General features: G+C 39.1%; 1 protein-coding gene and 1 pseudogene across 2 annotated transcripts in view; both read left to right on the plus strand.

Annotated features, from left to right (window-relative positions):
• LOC146514816 (scavenger receptor cysteine-rich type 1 protein M160-like) overlaps nt 1–12605 on the plus strand; it is a 238201-nt pseudogene that overhangs the window by 48166 nt on the left and 177430 nt on the right. The window lies entirely within an intron of this gene.
• LOC146514818 (uncharacterized) lies at nt 794–3856 on the plus strand. The gene has a single exon (XM_085168081.1). It carries the CDS (start codon nt 900–902, stop codon nt 2496–2498), a length of 1599 nt encoding a protein of 532 aa, XP_085024207.1. The 5' UTR covers nt 794–899; the 3' UTR covers nt 2499–3856.

Here is a 12605-nt window from a genome sequence, read left to right on the forward strand (position 1 = left end):
ATGACAATATTTATCAAATATGCAGCGTAGATTTGATCTTTTGCTGCTGGTTCAGTCAATTTTGGTTGGAGAGTGATGAGACCTACAGCATCAGAATCTGTGAGATGTCTGCTTTCAGCCCCGCCGGCGTGTCTTCGTACATTCTGTCAGGTGAGAAAGCCGACATCTCACAGATTCTGACGGGTCGGGTCCACGCATTGTGTTTACGTCTTTGTGTGGAATTTGTTTACCTGCTCTCTCCAAAAGTTGATTCTGTTCATGTGGACGTAGAGTTTTGTGGGAGAAACGTTTTGTCAGTCATCCAAGTGACTTCTTCAGTCTCAGCTGACTGCAGGTTTCCCCAATCTTATAAACAGTACATTTGCATAATGACTATGCAAATGTACTGTAGCCGAGTGTCTCGAGAGCCTACGTAAGGTTGAAGCTGCTCCATCGCTGGACCTGTGCCACTGTTTATTTTTTAAGCTAACTTCGGTCACACAGACTTGGAGAATGATTTCCCTAAACGAAATCAGTCGCAAAGAGTCTGCTTACCCAGAATCCTGCTTGTGATTGGTTTGGTTACTAGCAGATTACTGTGGTCATCCACAGGTTGTCTGGGAGATCCTGACTTTTCTAAAATCACTCACCAACTGAGCAGCAAGACAACTTGCAAAAGTGTCATTCAAACCAGAAATGGAAAATGTTCAACTTCAAAGTAAAAGCTAGGTCTTTCATTTCAAAAGCAGCAACTTTTACTCTGAAGGCAACATTCTCCATTTCTGTTTTTTTTTGTAGACTCAGCTGTTATTAGTTGGGAAGTGTTTGGAGACCAGTTAGCACTTTTTGTGCATGGCCAAAGCAATCACAAGAAGATTTTTTTGGACTCCTAACATGTAAATAATCACTTTAAGCAAGTAATGAGTCTATTTTTTCTTCTATGCAGGATCAGTAACAGATTATCAGAGGATGAAAATGTTGATCTGATCTCTTCAGGATTTCCTGCTGTCTACCAGCTGAGACCAAAGAAAGAGACATTTGGAACTTTGACAAGAATGACTGTTGGTGAAAAAAATGTGATAAAAACAAATAAAACCATCTTACTTGTGGGTGAATCAGGAACAGGAAAATCCACTTTGATCAATGCTCTGGTCAATTACACCATGGGAGTGAAGTGGGAGGATGAAGTCTGGTTTCAGATCGTAGAAAACGTAAATACAAGTCAGACAGAAAGTCAGACTTCGGATGTGATTGTGTACGAGATCTTTGGTTTTGAAGATAAAACTCTGCCCTACTCTCTGACCATCATCGATACTCCTGGATACGGAGACACCAGAGGGATTGGATGTGATGAGATTGTCATTCAAAGATTATTTGACTTGTTCCGATCAGAGGATGGAGTTCATGAAGTTCATGCAGTGGGTCTGGTGATGAAGGCGAGTGTTAATCGACTGAGTGACCGACTGTCATACATCTTTGATTCAGTGATGTCTCTGTTTGGAAAAGACATGGAGAAAAGCATTGTAGCTCTCATCACACACTCAGATGGAAGACGTCCTAAAAATGCTTTTCAAGCTCTTGAAGCAGCAAAAATAAACTGTGCCAAAAATGAGAAGAACCAGCCTGTTCACTTCCTGTTTAATAGCTGCCAGCATGAAGACCGAACAGAGGAAGGAGAATACATGAAAATTGCTGGTCAAATATCAGAGAAAGGAATGAGAGATTTCACAGATTTTCTGGAAAAAGCATCACCTCAAAAACTTGACAAAACTGTGGATGTTCTCAATGAACGGATCAGACTAACAGCCTGCATCCAAAACCTGCAAGAAAGAATCAAACTCACTGAACTAAAGCAGTCAGAAATCAGACAGATTCAAGAAGCTCTGAAGAAACATAAAGAAGGGATGAAAAAACATCAGAATTTCACTGTTGAACTTGATGAAGTCTACAAAGATAAAAAACATATAAATGGTGGAATGTATTTCGTTTTTTATAGAGGAGCTGTCTGCTGTCCAATCTGCGAAGAGAACTGTCACTATCCTGGATGCACAATGGCCTGGTATGCTAAACACTGTGAGGTCATGAAAGATGGCTGCTGCACTGTTTGCACTGGGAAGTGTCTTGCATTAGATCATGTGAAAGAAAACTGGATCTATGTGACAAAGACAAGAAAAATTCAGAGGGCTATAGAAGATGTGAAACAGAAGTATGAAAAGCACAAGGCAGAAAGTCAAAACACACTGAGCTTGTTGCAAAATCTTGAACGTGAAATGAACCAACTGACAGCAGAGAAGTCACAGTTCCTGGATGAGTCCTACCAACATCTTGTCAGACTGGAGCAGATCGCTCTGAAAGCTGATTCAGCGTCCACTATTATCCACCTGGACTTCCTGATTGAAAAGATGGATGAGGAAGGAAACACAGAGAAGGTCCAGAAACTAGAGGAGATGAGAAGCAGAGTGGATGAAGGAACCAAAGTAGCTCTGCAGTACACTTATAGTGTGGTCAAAAAAAAGTGAAAAAACAAAGATTCACTAAAGTTAAAACTTTTAAAAATCTGATTTTGAGCTGTGGAGATACTTTAAACATCAAATCATTCGCTTTCTTGATTAATTTTTGTTTGATAAATATGGAAATTTGCACAAAAAACCACACTGGGTTTTTAGGTCAAGCAAGACTTGTCAACTTAATAAATAAACAAACATAAAATTCTCTCTTTTCATCCCAGACTGCACCATTATTAAGTTCCTCACTCATTTGCATCCATCCTTTACATTACTCCCATCTTGTGTCAGCAACCAGCTATCGATGCTGAAAGCTGCACTTGTTTCATGCTCATAGGAAACTGTAGTCTCTATTTTATGGGTTTGTCGATATCCAGGAGCTGGGTAAGCTGAGAGGTCAGCAGCTGTTTTCTGGTTGTTTGCACGTGCACTTTGTGTATAAAATGCTGATCTGTGCTTGTAAATCCCTGGTCTGTGTTCACTTCTCTGACATCAATTACTGTCTGCACCATGTGTGGAATAAACGAGATTCAGTGATTTTTCATCCCAACAAATGAATTTCCTCTAGTTAACCACATTTACTAACATGTGTGATGAGTTTGAAAAAGTGTTTGATAACTTATTTAATATTATTATATAATTAATTATATAATTAATAATATTATTATATATTATATAATATTTCATATTAGCCAGGAAGGTTATGATGATGATGGAGAGGGGAGCATGTCTTGTCTAATAATACAGGCAAGTTAAGCAGGTGCAGGCTCAGCAGCACTTGTCTAATATGACACCATGTGATGTATGGATGTTGTTGTTTGAAAAAAACTCCACCTTTAATTGTTAATCATATTTTAATCTTCCAATAGCTAATGACAGTTAACTGTATCACATAATGCTCAAGCCTTTTAATTCAGCAGATTGTTTTTTCTTATGTTATTAATGCATTTTAATATTCTTAAAAAATAAGCATAGCCTAGCTTTATGTAAAAGTCACTGCATGCAACATTTTAAAATTGTGTTCAACTAATAATACACGATTAATTGATGTACAGTAACAGTACAAATATCATTGCATGATGAGAGAGATGGGGACTAGAAATCCAACTTTGACTCGTCAGTGTTTGTGAAGAGTCCAGTCCTGAAATCTGATCTTCTTTCATCTGATTGATACCTTGGATTCTTCATGTGTGTTCATGCTCTGATTGACTGCTTGAAATATTTCTGATGACTCAGGCTGAGTGGAAACATTTGGATCCTTTCATGTTAGATTTGATTTGTTCAAATTCTCTCTATTCTGTTGTTCCACATAAGATCATCTCCTGCTTGATGCACTTTTCTGTCAATCCTCAATAAAATCTCTGCTCCATTCAGTAAGTCTGCTCATAGTGTCTTCACTGGATCATCAGTTGTTTCTCTTTGTAGGTTCTTAAAAGTCAGGTCCACAAATACTTACACAATAGCACAGTAGCACACCTTTTGTAATTAGGCCTCTTTATAGCAACAAATTGTTCAAGTTAAACAACAATTTTTAATTCAAGAGGACGAACAATGATTTTGCATTAACTGTTTATGATGTTTACTTCTGTTAATCTTGTACAGATTTTGTTTTGTGCTATGGTTATTACTTTTAATTAAACAATTAAATAAACAGTTTCTTGTTGTATTCATACATTTCATTTAGATAAAGTTATTAGGGACCGAGAACTGAGAGTGTGAAGGCCCTATTGTATCTGTTTCATTTATTATTATTATTATTATTATTATTATTATTATTATATGGCAAACTCTCCTACATACAACACAGTCAGTCTTCACTTTACTACAAAAATATTTAAAGATATTTACTTTAGGGGCTGAAATTGCTCTGACAGCATTGACCCACATTTATTGGTTTTGTTGAAAAGGCATAATAACGGTGTGGGAGCATGTGAGGTTGTAGGGGTGAGGAACTATCTCATGAAAGTTAATGTGCGGTGAGCTCCAGTCCTGCTTCACATACAGTGAAATAAGCAGCAGCTGTCAAACGTCCTGCAATGGCCTGAATGCAAACAGTAAAAAGTGTTGGTAAGAGCTCTGAGTTTGAAAAGAGGTTAGTAGGCAAACACAGATAATCAGCACAGCACCTGAGTATAGTAATTAAAACTGATCATTATATCTGGATGAAGCTTTCGAGATGAAACATTTTGTTTTCAGTGCTGTTCAAAGGATTTGAAACGGTGACTCAGCAGCTTACAACACTGCTGTGTCAGTCTCACGTTTAACAGCAAGAAAAAACTGAATCACAATGAAACTTTACACTGGGTATTTGTGTTTTGACAGGTGTAAATCCTGTACCAACCAACTGATGCAGACTGTTTATGGAGCTCTCAAACCACTTCCCTTTCTTTACTTCCTGCATGCGTGCGGTTTGATGTGAAAAAAACTCAAATCTTATGAAAGTCTTGTAACAATGTTCTCTGCTTAAACTGGCTCTGTTCACAGTTTGAAAACAGATGATCTCTTAGATTTTCAGAACCCTTACCAAACAGAAGTGTGGTAGCAGAGTGTGCTGTCTACTTTACTCATTTTTGAACAATGACTGGCACAAATTCTTCTATAGATATTCTCTGGCTACACAGACCACAGGTTAAATATTCAGATTATCTGATCAGTTCCCAGACTAGTTCCTAGATTAGGCACAGATTAGGTGCAGGCTGATACGGTACAGGAACCTAGCAGCTGGTGGAGTCCCGATGTTGCATGATGCTCGCTGGAGAAGAGCCAGAACTTTTACATGTTTTATATCAATCACAGAGACTGAGTACATTATTATAATACACACAACCTACATATAATATATAACATCAGTTCAGTTTTCTATACAGTATAATTCTTTTCTGTAAAATATAAACACACGGATATTGCCCGCAATTCTTATATTAGTAACACGGACTTGTGTGTTTTATGTATTTATGTGTGTTTACAGTTTGTAAGCAGTTCACAAAGATCACTCTGATACCAAGAATTCGTTTGTGCCACCACAAACAAATACACCACCAGCCTCCTTCAATTGGCTACAGCTCAAAAGAGTGGAAAAAACTGCAAGACTGCAGAAACCACGAGCTCCTGGTTACTGAGTCTGCAATGAGCGCTTAAGTGACAGTGTGCACAATAAACAGGAAATATATGTATTGAAAGCTAATGATAGTATCACATAACATACAGACCCTTTCCAAAAAATTTGAATATCATGGAAAAGTTTATTTATTTCCATAATTCCTTTCAAAACATGAAACTTTCATAGATTATAGATTCAGGGCCCACAACTTAAACGATTTCAAGCACTTAGTTGTTTATTTGTACATAAGTTGGGCTTCCAGTTCATAAAACCCACAAAAGCAGGATTTCAAAAAATTAGAATACTATGAAGACATCAGCCCAAATTTTACAGGGCATGAATGATTTAAACTGAGTGTCGCACATAATTCATCTACTAAACACAAAGCACCTGCACAGGTTTTTCCAGGTCTCATTAAATTGCTTCACTTTGATCCAATTGTCTCAGTTAGGTTCAATATGGGGAAGACTGTAGATTTGACTGACCAGAAGAGCATCATTGATACCCTCCATAGGATGGGTAGCAACAAAAGTTCATAGCTAAGGAGGCTGGCTGTTCACAGAGTGCTGCATCCAAGCATATCAATGGAAAGTCTAATGGAAGGGCAAAATGTGGCAGGAGCAGATGCACCAGCAGAAGAGATGATCGTGGCCTTCAGCGGATTATCGGACAGAAGATCCAAGAATCTGGTAGAGATCCAGAAAGAGTGGAATGAGGCAGGAGTCAAAGCTTCAAAACCACTTCTGAGCCTGAGCCAACATCGCAAGGGACTCAACTGGGCCAAGGAGAAGATGGACTGGACTGTTGGCCAGTAGTCAAAGGTCCTCTTTTCTGATGAAAGTAAAGTGTGCCTTTCATTCAGGAATCAAGGTCCAAGTGTTTGGAGAAACACAGGTGAGAAACAGAACCCAAGCTGCTTGAGGTTCAGTGTGAAATATCCACAGTCTGTCATGATTTGGGGAGGAATGCAGGTGTTGGTAAACTCTGCTTTCTTAAATCCAAGGTCACCGCAGCAGTCTACCAGAATGTTTTAGAGGATTTCCTGATTCCTTCTGCCGAGGATTTGTATGGAGATGCCATGCCATCACAATGCTTGACTGGCCAGCCAACTCACCGGACCTAAACCCCATTGAGAATCTATGCGGTATTATCAAGAGAAAAAAGAGGTCCACCAGACCCCAAAACAAAGAAGAGCTGACAGCAAGCATCAAGGAAATCTGGGCTTCCAGGCAATGCCACAGGCTGATTGCTTCAATGCTACGGCGCATCGAGGCAGAGATTAAGGCGAAGGGATTCCCAACCAAGTATTGAAGATTGACATATCATTTTGATCAATTTGATGTGATCCTCTTTTATTTCCTGCAAAAAATGAGAAGTAAATGGTGATGTCTTCATAGTATTCTAATTTTTTGAAATCCTGTTTTCATGGGTTTTATGAGCTGGAAGCCCAAATTATGTACAAATAAACAACTAAGTACTTGAAATCGTTTAAGTTGCAGGCCCTGAATCTATAATCTATGAAAATTTAATGTTTTGAATGGAATTGTGGAAATAAATAAACTTTTCCATGATATTCAAATTTTTTGGAAAGGGTCTGTACATGGGATGATGCAACAACACGTAGAGGGAAACAGAGGGCTTAAATACACAAAGAGGAAACGAGGAAAGTGGAAACACTCGGAGAACAGCTGGAAGCAATTTAACATAATGAGGCAGGGAGGAAGCAAAACTAAAAAAAATCACTGAACACAGGACTTGGAACTGTGAAAGTAAAACAGGAAACATGAGACATTCACAAGGACGCGGACTTGACACTGTGACAGCGAGACTAGATGGACTAGAGGGAAACAGAAAGTGAATGTGGAGCACAGAGACGAGAGTAACTAAACAAGAAACATGGAATACAAGAAGGGCACAGAGACAGAAACCTAAAGACTTGGAACTGGGAACCAAAACCATGAAAATCAACAAATCACAGTCACAGACTCAGTACTGGGACCCATGTGACTTCAGTAAAACTGCTAATTTACAGTAACAGATCCTTTAACAGAGAACAAACAGTAGAAACATTCACAGGGGATGTATGCTGGAATCTAATACACACAGAAAACAGCATGCAGAATGAAAAATGTGTCATAACAAGTTAAAAATAGTGGACTTTCTTTAAGCTTTTCTTTGCATCTTGAAAGAATTATTGTTCCTGTATTCCAGCTAGTATACCTTTCCTGGAAACATATCTTGTTTAAATGTATTTTGTTTATGATACACCTCGCAGCACCTTCTACTGGACAGACTGCATTCTTTTAGAAGTAATTTAACCCTATACAAAAATATTCTACCTGTAAGCGGCCTGATAGTGAGGTAATAAAGAATATGCAGCTACATCCTGGCAGCACAGAGAATCAGGAGTGGCTTAATTTGCTTATCAGCATATTTTTAGTTTTGTTTTTAAATTACAAGTCCAATGAGACTTTATATTCCTCCCCTCACAGAAAACACCAGAGTGCGTCACTTCTACTGATTGCTAAGCATATGTCATAGACAAATTTTCCTTTTATTAATTTTACTTAAGTGTTACCAACAAAAAGCAGAAAGTTTCTTAAGCCAGACGTGAGTCGCTGCCCCTGCAAGAATTAAGTTTCTTTGGTGTCTTTGTGCTCATCATGCTGCCAGACTACACATTTGTGCATGCATAGATCTTCTAAAAAACAGGGCAGTGTTAGAAGATTTGCTGCAGGGACACTCTCCATTCTGCGCTCTCATTATATCCATGCAAAATCAACAATGCATGCCAACATTAAAACCTAGCAAAAGAAATACAGGAAATGCATATAGTATGTACTGTTGTAACCTTAATAATACTGACTTTTTTTTTAAGGAAAGTCAATTCCTAATTCCATGGGAAATAATGGATGGACTGTGTCACTGATGTTATTTAACTGAAGTGTTTTTTATGTAATTTCTATGTTTAGATTTTGTTTTGCTATTCAAAGATATGTAAGTCTGTGTATTCAGAGCTTGAAAGTGATAAAGACTAGTGTGTGAAGTGGACTCTCCATTTACATGAACAAATTGGAGTCTATTAGCCCGGTTACAGACTCAGCACCCGAGTGCCTTTATTGTGATCTCGGGTGACTTCAACCATGTATCACTGGACAATACACTACCAACATTCAGACAATATGTGGACTGTCCCACGAGGGGAGAGAAAATTTTAGACCTACTGTATGCTAATGTCAAGGATGCATACAGCTCCTCCTCCCTTCCCCCACTTGGTAGATCAGATCATAACCTGATTCACTCACCCCCCGCTATGTGCCAATTGTGAGGAGGGAACCTGTGACCACGAGGAGCATTAGGAGGTGGTCAGAGGAGGCCATAGCAGAACTACAGGGCTGTTTTGAGGTGACCAACTGGGAAACACTCTGTGAGCCTCACGCCGAGGACATCAATGGGCTTACTGAGTGTATCACAGACTACATAACTTTCTGCACCGACTCCATTGTTCCAGCTCAGACTGTTCAGGGAGGTGAGAATAGAGCTAACGAGTTGAATCAGTTTTTCAATAGATTCGACACCACAGTGTCTGCTTACACCCCCACAACCTCACCTGTGGTCAGCCTGGAATCCAGAGCCACACCACTGTGCCAGCCTCTCTCTTCACATGGCGCTGTTGCCTCCTGTGAGATTCCTGACACCCCTCCCCCACCCATCACCTTCACTCAATACCAGGTTGAGATGCAAATGAGGAGAATTCACTCCTCTTTCATAAACTGTTGATGCTGAGTCTGAGTCTGCAGAGGGTACCAGTGATGTGGAAGACATCATGCCTCGTCCCTGTCCAAAGACGCCACGTCCCAGTGGCCCCCAGGATTACAGGCCCGTGGCACTGACCTCCCACATCACGAAGACCCTGGAAAGGCTCATCCTTATGGAGGACCACAAGAGCCACGTGCATCGAAATAAAAAAATCCTGTGCTTAATTAATGAATTGTAGAATAAAATCTGCATTTGTCAATTCATTTTAGAATTCCAATTTAATAAACTGATTTTTAAAATGCTTTTTAAGTCTTCATTTCAAAAAACATTTTTGAATTGCACTTTAATAAACTTCATTTCAAAAATCTTTTTCGAATTGCACTTTTATAAACTGCATTTCAAAATCCATTTCCCTTTCCTGTTCGCTCAGGGATTAACATGTGGATTAGCATTTGGATTAGCAGTTGGATTAACAACTTCATTTTAAAAATCCTGCTGCTATTCAAATTAGCCACACCGTGGGATGTAAGGAGCTCTCTGATTGGTTGGTCAGACACAGGCTGTCTGCCAGCCTGGATTTTTCTAGCTCATAGCTTCGCCCTGCTGAGAATCGTGTGTGCTTGTACAAAGGCCGCTCAGCCTCGGGATTTACACTCGGCTCGACACTGATATGTGAAGAATGAAGGGACCGTGCAGCGAAACGGAGAGCCCAACCTCTGACTGAGTGCCTGTTTACAAAGTCTGACCACCTGTGAAGGTAACGTGCTAACGTGGCTAACGCTAGCATCACCACACATAGCCCCGTTATTTTAAGGTCATCTTAGTTTATGAAAGTTTTACGTCGCAGCTGTACCGGCTAGCTAGGTGTTTTGTAAGCTGCTGTGCTCTTCACAAATAAAGCTGGAAGCAGCTCAAACTATTAGAACCAGCACTGAGGCCCTTTACATTTATACAGTGTTAGAGCAACGGCTGCAGCCTACAGCCTTTAAACACCGCGGTAAAGTGAGCCGTCATTTGTGAGCCGCGGTCAAGCCAGCCGCCTCTTATCCGCCGCATAAATTTCCTTGCGCTTTTACACCAGTCTTTACGGTAGCGCCTTTTCGCTTTATATCCCGATTGAGAGCCTAGACCCGCGCACACGCGCACGCGCGCGCACACTACGATGGAACAGCCCAATACAGTCAATACAATTGTCAAATTTCAAAAATTCATTAAAAATCATCCTTAGTAGTTGAGGTCCAACTTTCAACACATCCCTCCTCTGGGACACCTACTGTACCTGTGTGCCAAGTTTCATCCAGATTTACTGTAGAATTCCTCAGAAATTAAAGGAAACTTATATTCAATGCAATACAGTCAATACACTACAATTATGTCAAATTTCAAAAATTCATTAAAAATCATCCTTAGTTGAGGTCCAACTTTCAACACATCCCTCCTCTGGGACACCTACTGTACCTGTGTGCCAAGTTTCATCCAGATTTACTGTAGAATTCCTCAGAAATTAAAGGAAACTTATATTCAATGCAATACAGTCAATACACTACAATTATGTCAAATTTCAAAAATTCATTAAAAATCATCCTTAGTAGTTGAGGTCCAACTTTCAACACATCCCTCCTCTGGGACACCTACTGTACCTGTGTGCCAAGTTTCATCCAGATTTACTGTAGAATTCCTCAGAAATTAAAGGAAACTTATATTCAATGCAATGCAGTCAATACACTACAATTATGTCAAATTTCAAAAATTCATTAGAAATCATCCTTAGTAGTTGAGGTCCAACTTTCAACACATTCCTTCTCTGGGAAGCCTACTGTACCTGTGTGCCAAGTTTCATCCAGATTTACTGTAAAAGTCCTCAGAAATTAAAGGACATTTATATTCAATGCAATACAGTCAATACACTACAATTATGTCAATTTCAAAAATTCATTAAAAATCATCCATAATAGTTGATGTCCAACTTTCAACACAGTCTTACTCTGGGCGACCTACGGTATCTCTGGGCCAAGTTACATCTCAATTCACTGTAATCTTTATCAAAAATTGAAAGAACAATTATATGTCAATGCTGGCTGTGTGCCTTTCAAAGTGACACTAAATAACAGAACTCAGGCACATCAGGGAATAATCCAAAAGGCGGATTTATTAAACAAAAACAACATACAAAATATCCCTAACCCATACTACATAACCTAAAAAGAAACAAAGGGACACTTAGAAGCACAAGAAAACAATACTATACTGAAAGGGCAAGAGACACAGCCCAAACATAATCCACAACTAAAACGCCAAAAGAACAAGTCATCCCACATAGCAGACGGGTGTTGCCTGGGTCTGGTGTGAAGCCGGCACTGCTGGCTGACTTCTGGCATGGTAAGATGGCACTGTTTATGTGATGGCATGCTACATCTGGCCTGATTGGGTGAATGTGACATGTTGTATAGAGCACTTTGAGTAATATGGGTGAGTAAAAAGGCGCTATATAAGAATCAGTCCATTCACTGTCTGAACAGAGTTTTGTCATGACAGCTTATTTGATTGTCTTCACTGACTCGCTTTGAAATCCAGATTTTAATTTTGGAATATTAAGTGTACTTGTGGTTCCTATAGAATTTTAAGGTTGAACAGGAATCATCTCTCAGGCCTCTCTTCTGTGGATGCAGCTCACATCATTCTGTACAATACGATAATTTTTAATTCTACAACTGTTTATAACCTGCATATTTCACATTTGTGTATAGCTGTATATCTCATATTTCTGTATAGTTTTTTTAATTTCATATTCTGTATAGTTTTTCATGTTTATATCCTGTTCATAGCCTGTACATACTTATAGTTATAGCATATTCATAACATACCTTCATACCGTGTACATTGTAACATACCATAATAGACCCATTTCTGTAATATACTTACATACCTATATTATTGCTAATATATATTGTAATATATCTATATCATGGCTAAAGCACTTCTTGATGGATGCAAACTGCATTTTGTTGCCTTGTACCTGTGACATGTGCAATGACAATAAAGTTGAATTCTATTCTATTCTATATTAATTCAGAAGACAAACACCCGTCTCTGCTTTTGAGATTAGCATTAAAACCCTCAGTTTTGACAAATAATACAGTTAGAGTGGATCAGGTGACCCTGAATCTTCCCTTATTTGTGCTGCAATAAGCCTAGGCTCTTGTGGGCTTCCCATCATGTATGAATTTTTTCCTTCTTTGCTCTTTCTGTGTTTATACACCTCT

Source organism: Neolamprologus multifasciatus, chromosome 7 (genome assembly GCF_963576455.1).
Source record: "Neolamprologus multifasciatus chromosome 7, fNeoMul1.2, whole genome shotgun sequence".
Taxonomy (NCBI): Eukaryota; Metazoa; Chordata; class Actinopteri; order Cichliformes; family Cichlidae; genus Neolamprologus; species Neolamprologus multifasciatus.